We start from the raw sequence: 17394 nt of genomic DNA on the forward strand, positions 1-17394 counted from the left end.
GAAAAGCTAACAAGTACAAATGAAGGAGCAATAGCAAAGCAACTTATTAATTAAAAAAAGAATTGTTTGTACTACCAGTTTTGTTGAACTGAATTAACTTCAATTAATTACTGAAGTCCTGTGCAATAGCTAAAATACTAGTTTGAAAGCTGAGTTAGGTGATTTAGTTTCTCACCTGTTAATACCTGTGCTCTTGAGTTTCTTCATTTCTTTTACTACTAGTATCTTCTGTTACTAAACTGTTGGCATATTTTCTAAATTGATCTTTTTTCCCTGATTTTTTTGGTAGTATCTTCTCTGATACAGCTGCATTTGTAATTTTTCCAGTGTTACTGGGAAATATTTTGTTTCTTGTCTAGATTCGTACATACACCCAAGGTAGCTAATTCTAGCAGTTAAACAAACTTGTGAATTATGTCAAGATGCTTCAAAACAGAGAAATACACAAGGCATTTTAGTCCTTCCCCTGCTACAGGCAGTCCTCTGATATAGACTGTTCTTCAGTGTGCATTCCTATAGCTAAGGCAGAGCTTTATTAAACATCATAGCATTTGAGAAACCATGTAGTGAAATCCCTTGCAGGGTACTGTGTGTTTATACTTTTGACTGTCAGAGATGAGAATGATCAGGGAACAGATCACAGTGATGGTTACTTTAGTAAGTTTCATTGCAACACAGACATTTCTCAAGCAATGTAGAAACCTATGCGAATGAATATGATCAATTTGCAGGAAGCATATGGTTGAATGCTTCTGCATTTCATCCAGCTCTTCATGGAATTTGAGGTTCTATTTAGAAATGAACCTGTAACAATAGCAACTTCGTGCTTTCAGTAGTGTTCAGTAAGGCCCTTTGTACCTTAATATCAGTATAAAGATACTTCACAGTATCGTTTTACTTTTCCTTCCAGGATAAGATAACTTACAGGATAAATATTTAATGATGTAATGGAAAGAACCTGTAAAGATGTTAGAAATGAGCACGTTTCTTTACCATGTAATACCTGAACATGATATTACTGCACATAGAAGAGCTTCCATCTGTTTTCAGCCTATCTCAAGCTCACCATTATGTTTCAGATTTTATTCTTGCATGAGAAAGATACTCACTTTGAGTGAGACTAATTGTGTTTCTTGGACTTTGAAGCCAAACCAGAAATTTCTTTCATGATAAAGCAAAATGTTTGACTGGGGAAAAACATGGCATCTGTGAACTGATGAACTAAGCTAACAAGAGTGTTACTTTTCCCTTTATTCAAAGAAAAGGAAACCAACCTTGCAAAGCAACTTGAAACTGTTCATTTCAGTGCTTCTTGTCTGCAGTAATAGTGCTTTGGGTACATGCCCAGCCTATGTGAAAATGATTGGATGGAAACCCTGTTTAACCAAAATGCATTTGCAGGTTTACCTGAACGGTAAATTTGTGCTTTAAACAAATCATACTTCTTTGAACAACTAACCTTATTGGTTATCTGCCTCTCCTGTGCTTGTATAAACACTGGATCAGCTTCTAGTAATGACTGGAACATCTGATAACTAAATGATTTATATTTGTTCTCTGAATAGTGTTATAGCTTGAAGTCAGTCTTTCAGAATGACAGATTATGAGTTGGGATTGAATTACAGTAGATTTTTTTTTCAGACACTGGAAGATTTTGAAAAGGTATTGTGGTATCTAAAGATACTGCGTGACATGAGGATTTTTTGAAAACTACCTGGATGACCAACACTGAGAGGCAGTGCCTAGCTTCTTTGCACTCTGTAGTGTCCGTATGTGTTCATACACCTGGAGGTCTTGTTCTGAAGGCTTGCTACCTTCTACTACATGCTTTTTGCATTAATTCTCTTCGTTGGTGGGAATTAGGTGCCCAGGTTCTAAATATCTGAGGTAGCTGTCTGGTTTTATGTATTTATACGAATCAGAGGAAAATTTCTGCTGGACACATACATCAACAGTGGTGGTCTTCCATTTTTCTACCTACGGAGTGATCTATTCAGTGGGCTTTAAGCTTAATACAGATTTTACCTAGAATGAATTTCAATGCATAGTTTTTTAATATATCCGAAACTTTATATGAGTGTATATTTGTGTTCAGTATATGAGACATACAGACTCTTGCAATTTCTACATACAGATTTTTACCCATCCAGATGGGCTAGGTATATATCTTATCAGTGTTTCTCTTTCAGGCTGCTAATGGATACATCTTATTTTTTGAAATCCCATCAGCAGGAGACAAATATCTTTATGAGCCAATGTACCCCAAGTAAGTATTTTAAATTTTCTTTGCAACCCCACAGTGTGGGGAGAAAAAAAAAGACTAGACAAGTCCTAAGCAGATTTTATGATTAAAAATACTTCCTTCCAAAATATGTTTTTAAACTTGATGAGTATGTGAAGCATCATTCCTATGAGTTAGAGACAGTTCAGAGTAGAAGTTGGTCTAACTGGTTTGCTGTGTGCTGGTAAGATTCCTTAGGTCCATCTTATAAGCTTTATAATAATGTGGAGATTTTTGAAACAAATGGGGAATAAATTCTCAATATTTTGGAATGAATGTGAATCAATTTTAGTAAGAATATACAAGTATTTTAGCTGCAATGTGTTATGTTGTCACGATCATCTTATTTTCCTTATTGTGAATGACAGAATGAATAAATGTTATGTGTTAAAATGTGAGTATGTGTTGGATATATTTATGGTTGACTTAGTTGACTTTGGATTTGACAAAATTGGGAAATATTTAGGACAAATTAAGACCTCAAGTGGTCTTAGGCAGAATCCCTAGTCATTTAGATAGGCAGAATGTAGTCATTGGTTGGATCAAATTTGTCCACAGGAATAATAAAACACTCTTCATTTGTCATTGGCTAGAAACTTCTTTTTCTGATACATCGCTATATATACCTTCATCATTATGATAATGCCAGTCAATTTTAAGGTTTTTTCATATTCTTCATATTCATAAAACGAGTTAAAGTTGATTCGTGGGTGTCTCCAAATGGACCTTTATGAAGAGTATTGGCTAACCTATGGTGTCATGTAAGAGGAAAACATTTTGATTTTTTTAAACCATAACTGTGAAACCATAAACATTTAAAAAAAGTAATCAGGTCTTCATGAGCATTTAAATTTTAAATCTCTATTCTTTTACAAGTGCGTATAGGAAGAAATGACTTGGCAGGTAGTAAATGATTTCAAAGTGAATTCTGGCTTCACTGAGTGGAAAATTTTGTGTGTGTTTCTACTATAATGCATCTTCTGGCATCTGAAATAGCCCTCAAAGTTCTGGAATTAAATGGAATTTACTGTTGCAACTTACTTGTCTATTTTGCAAAAACTTAAGACTAATGTAGACAAGTTGTATTACTTTACTTGCCTTTTCTCACACCTGAATAGCATTTTTCAAACTGACTTTTCACATCTGACTTACTGAGACATCAGAAAAAAAAAAAGGAAAAAAAAAAAAGCTGACAACCTGTTGCTGCAATCTGTTGAAATAAATAAAGGGATAGTATATCCCTTTATTGCGTCTGGAGTATCTTTAACGCATCGGGAGTACTGTGTCCAGTTTTGGGCTCCCCAGTTCAAGAAGGACAGGGAGCTGCTGGAGAGGGTACAGCAAAGGGCTGCAAAGATGATTAGGGGACTGGAACATCTTTTTTATGAGGAAAGGCTGAGGGACTTGGGTCTTTTTAGTCTGGAGAAGAGAAGACTGAGGGCGAATTTTGTTAATGCTTCTAAATACTTAAGGGGTGGGTGCCAGGAGGATGGGGCCAGTCTTTTTTCAGTGGTGCCCAGTGACAGGACAAGAGGTAACGGGCACAAACTTGATCTTAGGAAGTTCCATCTAAACATGAGGAGGAACTCCTTTCCTTTGAGGGTGGTAGAGCACGGGAACAGGCTGCCCAGAGAGGTTGTGGAGTCTCCTCTGGAGATATTCAGAACTCGCCTGGATGCATTCCTGTGCAATCTGCTCTAGGTGAACCTGCTCTGGTAGGAGGGTTGGACTAGATGATCTCCAGAGGTCCCTTCCAACCCCTACTGTTCTGTGGTATCTTCAGCTGTACGTAATGGAAAAGACTAAACAATAATTTATGGTATGTTCTTCTTGTTCTGTTTGAAAAGTTGGGGTTTTTTTATTGGCAGAATATGAAAATTATGGAAATATGTATAAAATATGCAGTAAGAGTTGGAAAAGAAGCTTTGGAAGGTTTGTTTAGACATGCCACGTGTAGGAAGGTTTGAAAATATCTATTAGTCAATGATTAACCAGTCTAACTTTTATATAAAACATCAGTAATTGATTTGGGTTGTCAACCTAAAAGCGTGTGTTTTATGAAAAAGTCTTTCTGATAGCTGTGTGTTGAATGGTCAGGATTTTAAAATATATTTGTATGTCCCAAAAGGGTATAATGCTGATTCTGTGGATGAATATGACAAGTTGTTTGTCCCTACAGTGTTTATAGTAGGTTGCTCACAATCTTCTCAGACTAATGCATGTGCTTATCTTTAAGAAGATGAATGATCTCACTGAATTTACTGGGATTACTTGTCTATCTATATTTAGCCCTCAGTTTTGAAAACCTGCTACTGTTCTGGTTATATTAGACCAAACGAAAGACACAAGCATTTGTGTGTGAATTATACCTGCTCTGATTAACATCAGATTATTCTGTAAGCTATTATAATGGTATGAACTTTTTTTGGTGCAGATACAGTGTACTGCTTGTAGGCAGTTTCACTAATCTGCTTTGTAGATCAAATACTAAATAAAAAACAAAACAAAAACCCAAAGCAATCCAAAATGAACAAACAAACAAACTAAACCAAAAGCCTAGAATTGAAACTTAACTTTTTTCTGGCATATGTTCGTTTTCCGAAGACATCAGTGAAGTGCTTGGATTTCATTTCTACTGGACTGAACAATACCAAATTAATTTTGTTAACTCTGAAGCTATTAAAAAATCAGTGAAAGGCCTTGTATGTGACTTGCCTTGTGCTTGAAAGGAGACATCTTACTGTTTGCTGCTGCTGTAACAGTGTGTTCTTGGCTCCTTCCTCTGTGTTGGCAGTAGTGATTATGCAGCTGTGCCTTAAGTAAAGTCGGGTTGCTAACCTGATGAGGAAACTAAACCTGCCTATCTTCCTTCTTTACCCCTCCCTGTCCCCTCCCCCAGATTCCAGTAGCTTAGCTTGCAAGTTGGCATGTAGTAAAAGGCTGGCATGAGAAAATGGTGACCTTGAAGTAGCACTGAGTAGCAGCACTGGGAAGTTAAAAAACACAGAGTGACTGCTCACTGATACTCATATGATAATTCTTGTATGATAGTTCATGATAAAGCAATTGCTTGCAACATTTTAACTCTCATGCAAATATTAATTATGACCTTTCCAGCTCTCCCTTATGTGGTTACCTATGTTAGGCAAAGTGAGTGGGAGGGTGGTGATTTTTGCAGAATATAAAGATGTAAGACTGTCCTTGCATTAGTGGTGTGGTAGGACAGCTGCTGGAAACAAGTCAGTAAAAATAGTGAAGTGGATGGACAGTAGGTTCAAATGTAGGTCTCCACACTTTGCATATTTGAGGTAAAGTTTTGTCTACCATTCTTCTCTTTGAACACCTGCACAGCATACCAGAAAGTTAAGAGATGTAGCATATAATCAGTTGTCGGGGTTTTTTTTTGTTTGTTTTTTGCTAGTGAGCACACTTCTGTCAATGCTCTTAAAAGTTCAGTCTTATTCTACTTTTAAAAATTAAGAATAATTCTTAATGTTAATGAACTGTCCCTATCTACTAACTTTTTGTAAGCAGAATGAAGCCTGTTCTCTAGTATCCTTTCTTTAAATAATAATGGCCAGTTCTGACAGAAACATAAAATTTCAATGTTGTGACTACAAAAATAAAGGCAAAATTCTCTTAATACAACTTCAGCTTGAACAGAATTCTTAAGTAATGCAGGTCAACATAATGAGGGGGTGGGAGTACACTCCAGCTATGTAATCAGCTGTGCCAAAATCCTGGTGCAAGATTTTCTAGTTTAGTCAGTATCCTGAAGTTGAACTTGTGGCTAGGTTTGATCCCACACAAGTGAAAACATTGAGAAAGGTTGTGTTTAAATTATCATGTCAGCTTAGCTCTCATTAAAATGAAATGTGTATATTTTACTGTACGTAAAAAAAGAATGTCAGAAAAGCAGGGGATAAAGCTATGTGATAGACAGCCACTTTCTTGACTTCAGTTATTTTTGCAGTCTTCCGGATTAGGACACTGGTAGCTGCAGTGAAGTTACAGCTTTATGTGGTATTGGTATTTTTTAAATAACTTTAAAATTTACTTGATAATGGTTTAGCCTTGATTTGAAGAAAATGATCAAAAGAAGTTGCTGAAAATAATAATTACTCCTCATTTGTCCGTATAGAAGAGGGATGTTTGTGGAGAAAAAGTACAGTCCTTCCAGTTTATAGTTATTACACAGAGTTGTTACTATATATGGCTGTTGAGCAAGATGATCCACCAGAGCTTGCCTGTATTTAATCTGTTAACAGAACTGTTCTAGCATACAGTTATTGTGTAAACTGTAATTACACTTGCAAAAGTTTTTTGCTGGTACAGCTTGAACGAAATGCCTCAAGGTAAAAAAACCACACCAAAACTGTATGGGAAATGACATAAACACTTATGCTGTTCGTAAGTCAATATGCATTGCAGTATATCTAATCATAGTATGATTTTTTTTTTCTTAGGGCCAAGTCTCTCTCTTATCTCCCAATCTAATCAATACACGTTTAGTAGAAGAGCTAAAGCATGAGGTTGAGACTAAACTCTCATGATGTTTGAATGCAAGAGTCTCTGCTTCCCCTTATCTTTTAGTATTGTGAAATAACCAGATTTTGGAAAGTGAGATTGAGTGAACTCCCCCTACACCCTGCTATTGTTTGTTTAAAAACGGACAGAATCAGAGTCTAGGAAAATTGATTTCCCGTTTAAAAATGCCCATTTGGCATGACTTCCTCCTTTTCATACCAACCTATTGTAATGGTCTTTATATTCTGAAATTCAGTGTTTTAATGGAAGTGCTGGAATTCAACATTATCAACGTTTGTGGCTAGAGCCCACAAAACCTTTTTAAGTTTGTTCTATCAATATCTGAGGGCATAGCTCTTACAAAATTGAGAATATATGAAATACTTTAAGATGGTTGAGTGGGAAATTCTTTTTAAACTCTAGCTATTGTATACTGTTAGAGGTTTAATCAGTTTAAAATACACTTATGTAGATATGGTAAGGGTTAAGGAACTGACCTGTTCAGCATTATGCACATTTTATGTAAAACCTATATTAGATTAATGTGATAAACCAAGTGCTCGTAAGTGCAGCATTCTGTCATGAATTCTGAGTATCTATATTTATATATTAAAAAGAGAAGCTTTTTAAACTTTTGCTGGAGTCAATTGATAGTTATTTATCAAGCTGCAGTATTTTAGGAATGTTATGAATTGCAGTTGTTCTACTGAAGGAAATATTTCTGGCTCTGATATTTGGCTAGGAATTACTAGTCTGTTCTTGGAGTAAACAGACATTCATGCTCAGTGAAAACCTAAAGCATCCTGCTTGCTTTGTTAGACTAAAACCAGGGAAAAAAGGAGCAATTGTGTGAATTTTTTTTTGTTTTTTTTGTTGGTGGTGTTTTTGTTTGTTTTTTGGCTCTTAAATTGAGCCAGAAGAGTCTGCAGCTTCATTCCAGCTCTTAAAGACTTTGCTCCAGTTCAGAGCAGACTTGGAAGAGAATCAGTATTGGCCATTAGCCCACATTCTGCGATACTTTCCTGCAGTGAGCACAAATACAAAGTCTCGCTTCAATTAGTTCAGTCTAATTTTACCACCATATTACTAAAGTCATTACAAGGTAAAATGTGAAGAAAATATACGTATGGTAAGATAATAGAATGGCAAAATAAAATTAATCTCCACCTATGATACACTTAAGAGAAGTGGCAGTGCATGCAAGCAAATTTGTAGCTTTTGTAAGCTGTGGCAAGGTACAGTAATACTTTTTTGAGGAGTTTCCAAAGGAATTTGTACAGATATTCCTTTGTTTCACAGTGAAGAGGTGTGTAACACCATCACGATAGAGGCTTCCTTGTACTGAACTGATAGTTATTTCTGTTTAGAGTTTTGGCAAGGAGAGAGTGATTTAAGATTTGTCTCTTGAAGAGACAGCATGCGGTGACTTAGTGCTGAAGATATTTTTGCCTTTAAAAGAGGCAAAACCTAAAAAACTTTACGTGGCTAATAAACTGAACATGGTAATTGGAGATTCTTTTGCCTCAGATTTTTTCATGTCCTCAGGTGGAGCCTGCCTTTGGAGGGTGGGATGGATGGAGGTGATATGAATGTTGTGTGAATTTGGAATGAGACCTCAATGCTGTAGATTTTTAAGTACCTGAAAATGCTTTAAAAATTGAAGTTGTTTTCTAACCCATATGGGAATGTGAACAAGCTAGTGTTTATATCCTGGTTTATAGTGCTATATTGTTGCTTATATGTCTCATTACTGTATTAATATCCTATTCTTTCTGACACTTTTCAAAGCTTTTTCCTTTTCTATAGAAAGATGTTTTATAGGTGCCATAAATTACCTCATCAGTGGGGATTTTTTTCCTGATCCAGTGGACTTAAGATTAGTGTGTACAAAGGTTTTGAACTTGAAACTCTGCAAGTGTAACTGTTGAGATGTACAGTTAATTAACTTACTAAATAATTTTTGTTCGGAATTAAACTTGTGCTAAACTTTAACAGTGTAGTTTACCCCGTAAGTTGTTTTTGGCATTGGTTGGAAAATGTATTTTTAAAACTAGATTAGTTGTAGGATTCTTATTAACCATTATGGCACTTGCTAGCCCTTAATCTTTCCATGTTTGGGGTTTTCTTGGATTGCAGATGTAGTGGGAGATTTTTCTCAATTCTGAGTGTTAAAAGATTTTCTTCACAGGTTTAGTTACATGAACAGATGCCATGGAAATAGAAATGAAGTAATTATATTTGTTTCAACATACAGCTGGTTGTTCACTGGAATGTGTCCATTCCTCTCAATTCTTGTGCAAAAGTGAGTTACTTAAAGTTTGGCTACAACTGTAGCAGATGCTGATGTGGCAACCCAGACTAAACATTCTTTCCTGCTTCTGTCAGCAGTGCATATTCTTCAGTTAAAGGTTGAAGTAACTTAACTAGTAAGCCTGACTCATGCAGATGTGGACTATATGAACGCCGTGTACTTTTGATTGTGCACTCTTTGCACCCATAGTAAGGGTTTCTTTTTGAATCGATGAATGTGATGTAATCGCAGGTAATGAATTAAAATACTGACACTTTGGAGTTTCAGTCATCATGATAGTGTCTCAGTGGAAAAAGATATACTCTGCAGATGGTAACAAATTTGCTGAGACTAGCTCATGAAACTGAAAATATGAAAGCATTCTTGCAAACTATTTTTGTCAAAGGTGTTTAAAGAAAAAGAAGCCTGCCCACATGGAGACTGGAAATTTCTCTTCCAGCAAAAGATGTATTTTAAATCATGTTGTTCCCATTCTGGCTTCATATTTTGTGCTGTGCAGAAACACTGTGTTTATACTTGATTATGTACCTCAGTCAGTTACAACAGGGATGCTATATGGTGTGTTATAGGTACATAACAGAAAAATTTATCCATTACACAACCCTTTTCTCTCAATTTTAATTGTTTGCTTACAAGATTCAGTTGTACCACTGTTTTTTGATAACCCAGAGTCATTTCATCTTGCTTGGGAGTATGCTAGCTGGACCTGTATGTCCACATGTGTTGAAAGGCATGTCTCAAAACAACTGGGGTTTTGTAAGTGTTTCTCCAACCCTCAGGATGCTGCATGGAGATTTGAAGGAATTAATCCTGTATGCCATATTTTTTTTTATCTGTGAAATCCCTGACTCTAAAAGATAACAGTCCAAATCAGGTAGATTTGGCTTCATGAACTTCAAGAAATGCCATCTCATTTACTGTTTTAAAAAAAAAAAAACAAAAACCCCAACCCCACAACGCTGGTATGAACGAGTGACCCTTTCTTTTCTTTGAATTTTGTTTCAGGCCTCCTGTCAGTCCATGATAGCTAGCTTATGTGAAGGGCTGTTCTTTCCCAAGACAGCTGTATTTTGTAATTAATTTTCTTTTGAAATGCAAAACAAACATTTTAATAATGTAATATTCATACAAGTTACCATCTGTGGGTGGTAGATTAACTAACCTTACAGTAATTTTTCTCATTTTTTGCCATAATCCTTTATGGTCATCATGGTTTTGTTCTGCAAAGATATTACTACTTCTACCTGCTAACGCCAGAATGTCAAAGGTTGCCTTGGTTTTACCTTAGCTAGCATATATCTTTGTCCTTGCTGCATAAGAAAAGGTGTAGTATCTATCAAAGAATAACAGATATGAATTTTGTGTTTTGCTATAAAATGGTAATGGAATTAAGGCACTTGATATCAACTGAGATAACCAAGGCAGGAAAGAGATTGAGGTATCCTTGTGGTGTCAAACTTACCTGAAACTGCAGCTGCTTTGGTTTCTGCCATGTCTTAGGCAGTTTCATTGGCTACCCTGGTGTAAAATAGAAGAAGTGTTTTGTCAGTTAAAATCCATATAAAGATTATATAGATTTGTGTACATATAATTTCTGACTAATAAAGTTACACTAAACTCTAACTTGTCTGCAATGTGCTATGTTAACTAGCATAATGTTCACGACATGGATGAGCTAGATGACATCTTACAATACTTACTATTGTAGGTCAGTTTTCAGTTATAAAAAACAAAGTTAATGAAACACATGGCACATCTGATAACCCAGACAAATAAGGAGTACTTTAATGATGCTGTATTGCGTTTTAAAATAACTGCATTTCATTAGAAAATTAAATGTGAGATTTTAAAATGAGGAAAATAAAAATTGGAAGCTTTCTACATCTAGAAGTTGATACTGTGTAATGGTCTGTTTAAAGGAAAAGAATCAGTGCTCAGTTATCTCTTTGCTTAGTAGGTCTTAGGTTTATTGTTAATTTGCTATAGGGAGATATATTCTTATGAATTATTATAATAAATGTCTATCTGTTGGGTTATGCTTGCTGGATTAATAATATAAACATTGACCTGGCAAAAGGAACTGAAGAAACATGAACATTTTAAAGTCTATAATATCTGTAATGCATCTTGGCAAAGAATGAATTGGAGATACTTAAAAATTCAATACATATTTAATTAATGGAAACAGCTGGATACCATTTTATTGACTCAGAATTTGCATTAATATATATATCACTTATGTTAGGATTAAGACGAGCTACACAGCTATTGTAATGTTCATTGTCTGTCCATTGTCTTATTTTGCTTACGTACTCTTCATAGGCATATAGGATGATATGACAGACTAAACTTTTTGCACTAAAATTATGTCCTATATATTAAGTGCTGCTTGTGGCAGGTTGCACGTGAGTGTCTGGAGAAAAAAACATGGGACTATAAGTCAGTAACTCTTACCTCTTTTGAGGGACATCTTGTTTCAGTTGCAGTATTTCTCTTTTATTTTAGAGGAAGCCCACATCTGAAGGGAACCCCACATTATAAGGAAGAACAATGTGCTCCTTCATTAAATCTAGAAATTAAGAAGGTGCTGGACTTGCAAGCCTCTATCACAAGGTATGCTCACTAATCACGTCTTAAGAATTTTTCTGCATATAGAGGTTACTTGTTAAAAAGTAAAGGGGAAACTGGATGGAAAAAAACTTCTAGTAAGTTTTTAGACTTATTAATAGTAAGGACTAATAGTAAGTCTAAGGAGGTTAAAAAGTAAATTGCTGTTTAAGAATTCTTTCTGTGCTTGGCTATACTGATATTTTTGGCATATAGAAGTATATAGCACACCTATGTTCAGTATTACATTATATTACTACAAATGTGTTTGCCCTTGAGCTCAAAGTATGGATTAGAGATTTCATGGAGACATAGGTACATAAGACCAAAACTGTACGTAGTGTTTCAGCATTTCTCCAGCTGCCCTCAGAAGCTCCCTATTTGTTCTGGAAGAACTTTTTGTTTACCTCTTTCTTTTTTTGTGGTGATTGACTTCCCTATAAATAAGCTTTGAACATGTAAGTAAGTGTGTGTGAAAAGCTGGTGAAACTGTATAGCATTGGGATGGGGTGGAAAAGTAACAAAGTGCAATTTGGGAAGAGGCCCCATAGGAGAAAATGGATGTTGGAAGAAATGCAGTATATACTGGAAACAGCTTTCCTGGAAAGCTGCAGGTTGTTATCTGCATGCAAATAAATTAACAATAGTTTTCAGAATTTTGGAGATGTTTGGGGAAGGATGTAGGAGAAGTCCAATTTCTGCTTCATCAGTGTGCTTAGACCACAGGTTAGAAACCACAATAATCCACAACACTTTATTTACAGCCTAGGCAATATTGGTAATTTTCTAGGATAGATGAATAATTGATTGTTGGCAGCAATGTCTTATGTTTAGTCAGAAGTATTAAAATGATCTTCAGCAGTTCATATACCAGTTAAACAAACTACTATAACAATACAGACCTGTTCATGAACTCTGATTCCTGGAGAAAAATAGACACACATGCCATATGTTGTCAGCTTGGTACCTTTACTGTCTAGAGGACTTAGGCACTTAGTTTGTAACTTACTCGATGTAACTTCTCAACATAGTTGCTGACACAAGAGGCAGTAATATGGTGTTTGTTATGTTAGTTGATTTTTCTGTGACATTAATTGGAGATGCAGATTTTTAGAGAATAACAAATACATTTGTTAGTTTGCAGTCCATGTTAGAGGATCTGCTTGTTGCTACTGCTGATGGGTTTCTCCATCTTGTTCACTGGGATGGTATGACCAATGGAAGGAAGGCCATCAACCTATGTACTGTTCCATTTTCTGTAGACCTGCAGTCTTCTCGAGGTAGGTTTTGTGGGGTTTTTTTATTGCTTATGATAGTTAACTATTGGCAAAATAGTGTCTAACATAAAATATTATCTCTGTTCTTAAGCAGAGATGAGAAAAATGTGCCTTTTGTGAATGTGAACAAAATAGCCTGTTTAAATTAGTTTTTTTCTGTGAGGTAATAAGTAAACAGCTGAAAAGTCTCCTGGCTTACAATATCACTGTGTTCATGTATTTTCAAATTACTGATATTTTCTCAGCAGGTTCATTTTTGGGCTTTGAAGATGTTTACGTCAGAGACATGGAATACTGTGCCACGCTTGATGGTTTTGCTGTTGTTTTTAATGATGGCAGAGTTGGTTTCATTACACCAATGTCAAGTAGATTCACTGCTGAGGTATATTGCCTTTAGTATTTCTAGTATGCACTCTACCATACATGTGTTTTCCTTGGTCTCTGCATTTGAGTTAGCTTTCTACTTTAAATTCTGTTCAGCTGCAAAGAAATGCAAATTTAGCAATTGCTTAAGAGATAACGTAAGAACAAGACTATATTTTATACCAGAATTTGAACTGTATTGGTTTAGGGCTAGTACCTGTCTATGGGAGAGCATAATCGATAGTAGATTTATTTTTTGTTTATTGCTTCAAAATGTCATTATAGTTCTGAGGTCTTCTTACTGTCACTGCAACAGACTTTCTGTTGCTAGTTATAGGTTGGGTGATACGAAGTGGTCTCTCCTATGGCAAAATATCATAGCTTTTAGTCATAATCAAGTCTGGCTCTTCTCATAGTGACAAGCGTACTTCAGAATTTGTTTTAAAGGAATCTTTTCCAAGTTAGGTGTTTTCTTACCTGTAATTCAGCCTACAAACTGTACTACATTTTGTCATTAGATCTCTTTATTTTAATTACAGAAAAAACAGAAGGGTTTTGTAGTCTGCCCCAGACTCCTTCACACACTTACAATATCTGTGATTTCAGCTGTTGCAGATGGGAATTTATTTTCCTGTTTTGTGTTTTGTCTTTATCCTGAGTACAGTCTATTGATTTTTTTCTTATTTTATTTTTTTTTTAAATGCAGTATCAGGGATATTCTTGCCTTACAGGTATTGACTTGCTTTGGTTATTCAGAGCTCTGATAAATAGTTTCCTTACATACTGGCATCTTTCATAATTTTTATTAAGAACAATGAAACCAGTTTTACATATACTGTTTATTTGTTTATCTGAGCCATGTCAGTTAATCTTGACATTTGCAACAGAGATTTCCTGGGGTGATGAAGGTCAACTGGCAGATCTGTAATATGATGTACATGGGTAGCACATGCATAGAACCTGATTATCATGAATAAAAGCACTGTTTAACCAAAACCTCTGTGAATTCCTTTCTTTACAGCAGCTCTATGGTGTTTGGGCACAAGATGTGACTGATGGAACTTGTGTGGCAGTAAATAACAAGTACAGGCTGATGGCATTTGGATGTGCCAAGTAAGTCTTTCAGACTGGTTCAATGGGGGTAATAATTTCATTATAAAGCTGAAGTACTAGTTTCTTCTTACCAAGCAAGAGCTGTAAAGATTAAAATGATCAGTCTTCCTAAAGATGGTATAATCTGCTCTGTCAAGAAGGTAGGAGGAAAGAGGAAAAAAATTACTGCCTGCTTGAACTACAAGTGAAATTGATGCTTACAGTTCAGCTCTGGAAAAAAATAAAAAGGTGGCTAGACCAGCAGCAAGGATTGGAAAATGCTGCTGTCCCAGTTAATCTCAAAGCAGGATTATAAAGTTAGTTTTAAGAAGTTAATCATAATAATATTGGACAAGAATCAGCACTTTATACCTGACTGAGAAAATGCTCTGTGAAGTGTTGATTTAGTCAGGAAAAATGTTGCCTGTTTGAGTAACTGTGAATATTTATAAATTAAATGTTGCAAAAGTGCTTTACCTGTGGTGTTTTGCTTACTGCTCCTTCAAGGCACTTCCTCCTGTATAACACTGCTTTAGCTAGTCTAGAGTGCAGCTTTCTTTTTTTAAATGGTATTTTATTTGTTTTTTAGAGCATTTCAAAAGATCTGGGTAGTTTAGTCTTCAGCTGTCTTCTTAAGAAATAGTATTCTCAGTTGTAGTAACAATGCAGTGTGTTGGTGTTTGCCTCTGAAACAGCAATAATTACTATAATTCATTAATCTTGGTATGCATTAGTATGCTTCTTATGAAATTTTAGCACTTGGTGAATACTGGCTTCCCTTACGGATTGTCTTGCAGTTGGAAGCCATGAATATATGTGGATTGTGTATGCATGTGTGTTTTCAGAGAACGAAATAGTCTTAGTGCATTGGTTATTATAGGGCTGGTGTTTTGGGTCCTCCACTGCCTTCTGGAAAGTATCTTACAAATTCGTTTCATAAAGTTCTTTGAGTGTAACTTGACACAATGTTTCTGTTCTAGATAATTTTGGTATTGGTGAGAAAAAAGCAGTTTTATTAACCGCTTGAAACTGATAAGAAATCCAAATGGTCTGTAGTCTAAAGCATGTGTAATATCTTCCAGTGGCTCTGTGCAGGTTTATACGATAGATACCACAACTGGCGCCATGCAGTTTTCTCATAAATTGGAGCTGACACCAAAACAGTATCCTGGTGAGCTACTTTTATTGCTAGAATTTTTCAGCTTTTTTTGGGGTATTAAAGAATATTTTTATCCTTGGCTAGTTAACAACTCTTTGTTGTTTGCATTATCACTGATGGGATTAGAATTTACTCTTGCACGTTCATAGTCATTTACTTTTGCACATTTGTTCTTTTAACTGCTTGCTTTTAGCTGACTTTTGGATGTGTTTCATATGTGAGGGTCTAGGGTTGTTTGGTTTTGGTTTTTTTACTAAATCTGAATCTGAGTTAGCATTTTACAGACAGTGCTGCTTCTGGATGTTCCTCTTTAAATGCTGCAGAACTTAGTAGTTCCCACATGTAGTCTTGAGATTACTTTTCCATTACTCACTTGCGAAAATGAGAGGTTATTGTCAAAACTGATAATGAGTATAATAGAAGTGTGAATTAGCTTGAAACAACTGACATGTAGGGTACAGAAAAAAACTGAGTAATCCAGCATCCTGCCTGAACTGCAGTGAAAAAAAGCTCAGTGGAATTTTTTATGTAGTAGTGATAAGTATTGTGGGCTTGAGAGTGAGGAACATATAAAGTGGGTAAATTGCGTCTGCAACTGAAAATGAATGTGCCTATTGGGTTTCAACAAAAAAAATCAAATCTGTAAATAACAGACTTTTACAGTTGTGCTAAGTGCCAGAGGAAGAGGTTTCAAGTGTGAACATAAAATCTTCTTTTGTCCTAAAAATCATTTTACCAGAATAGCAGTTCTATGGTTTTGTCATAGCACAGTGTATTTCTGGCCTGTTTTCATGTATTCTTAGCTTCCTATGAAACCAAACATGTATTGGAAAGAAAACATGAATTCTTCATTTGCTGCTGCTTCATTTTGAGATGGTCAGTTTGATGAACACAGCAAAGAACTTAATGAGAAAATCAAATATTTATTTCTATATATTTTTGTTTCTGCTCTTATGGTGAAAGCAGTTGAAAGACATTTGATGTTTTTCACATGGTATTTTATTGTCTTTTTTTTAAACAGATATTTGGAATAAAACAGGACCTGTTAAACTAATCAGATGGTCACCTGATAGCTGTGTTGTCATGGTGACCTGGGAGTGTGGAGGCTTGTCCTTATGGAGTGTTTTTGGTGCTCAGCTTATCTGTACTTTAGGAGGTGATTTTGCGTGAGTATCTTTAATGAAATTGTAAAGTGTTTTATTAGAAACCTTTATTTTTCTAATTAAAAGCATTTAATTAGAAACTAATTAACTGAATTAGCCTTTAAAAGTCTTTTTCCGTTATAATTCCTTAGATATTGGAATAATTTAATAATATTTAGGAGGGGATCATTTGAATATAAATGAAAATGTATTATTTTCTTTTTGTAGTCATCTTCTTGGCCGTAAAAGCACATTACCCTAAAGGCAGGCTTTAGCAGGCAAATATTAGAATTCCCTCAGTGCCAGTATATATTTGCTGAAAATGTGCTGACATCCAGAAATCACAATTCAGCCAGTTTATGCTAGACATCTGACAATTCCATTGGCTTTTATGCAGTGTCATGGATCAAACAGGCTTTATAGTTTGAGGTGAGGTTTGATATAAAACCAGATGACAGTACAAGGATGGGAAGATAATTTCTTATTTTGATGAAGTTATTTCCAAACTCAAACTTGTTCTGTTCTGTTTTTAAGGTATCAGTCTGATGGTGCCAAAAAGGACCCTCTAAAGATCAGTTCTATGGTAAATATGAATGTAAAAATACTGTAATAGGATGGCTGTTAATGTTTAAAAT

General features: G+C 35.4%; 1 protein-coding gene across 2 annotated transcripts in view; it reads left to right on the top strand.

Moving 5' to 3' along the window:
• RIC1 (RIC1 homolog, RAB6A GEF complex partner 1) overlaps positions 1-17394 on the top strand; it is a 48895-nt gene that overhangs the window by 13057 nt on the left and 18444 nt on the right. For both annotated transcript variants that reach the window (XM_009819609.2, XM_059833727.1), the window contains exons 3-10: positions 2190-2266; positions 11625-11732; positions 12864-13006; positions 13249-13385; positions 14388-14479; positions 15541-15629; positions 16639-16783; positions 17294-17342. In XM_009819609.2, the coding sequence (XP_009817911.2) occupies positions 2190-2266; positions 11625-11732; positions 12864-13006; positions 13249-13385; positions 14388-14479; positions 15541-15629; positions 16639-16783; positions 17294-17342 (840 nt within the window). The remainder of the gene's footprint in view (positions 1-2189; positions 2267-11624; positions 11733-12863; positions 13007-13248; positions 13386-14387; positions 14480-15540; positions 15630-16638; positions 16784-17293; positions 17343-17394) is intronic.

The sequence above is a fragment of the Gavia stellata genome, chromosome Z (assembly GCF_030936135.1).
Source record: "Gavia stellata isolate bGavSte3 chromosome Z, bGavSte3.hap2, whole genome shotgun sequence".
NCBI lineage: Eukaryota > Metazoa > Chordata > Aves > Gaviiformes > Gaviidae > Gavia > Gavia stellata.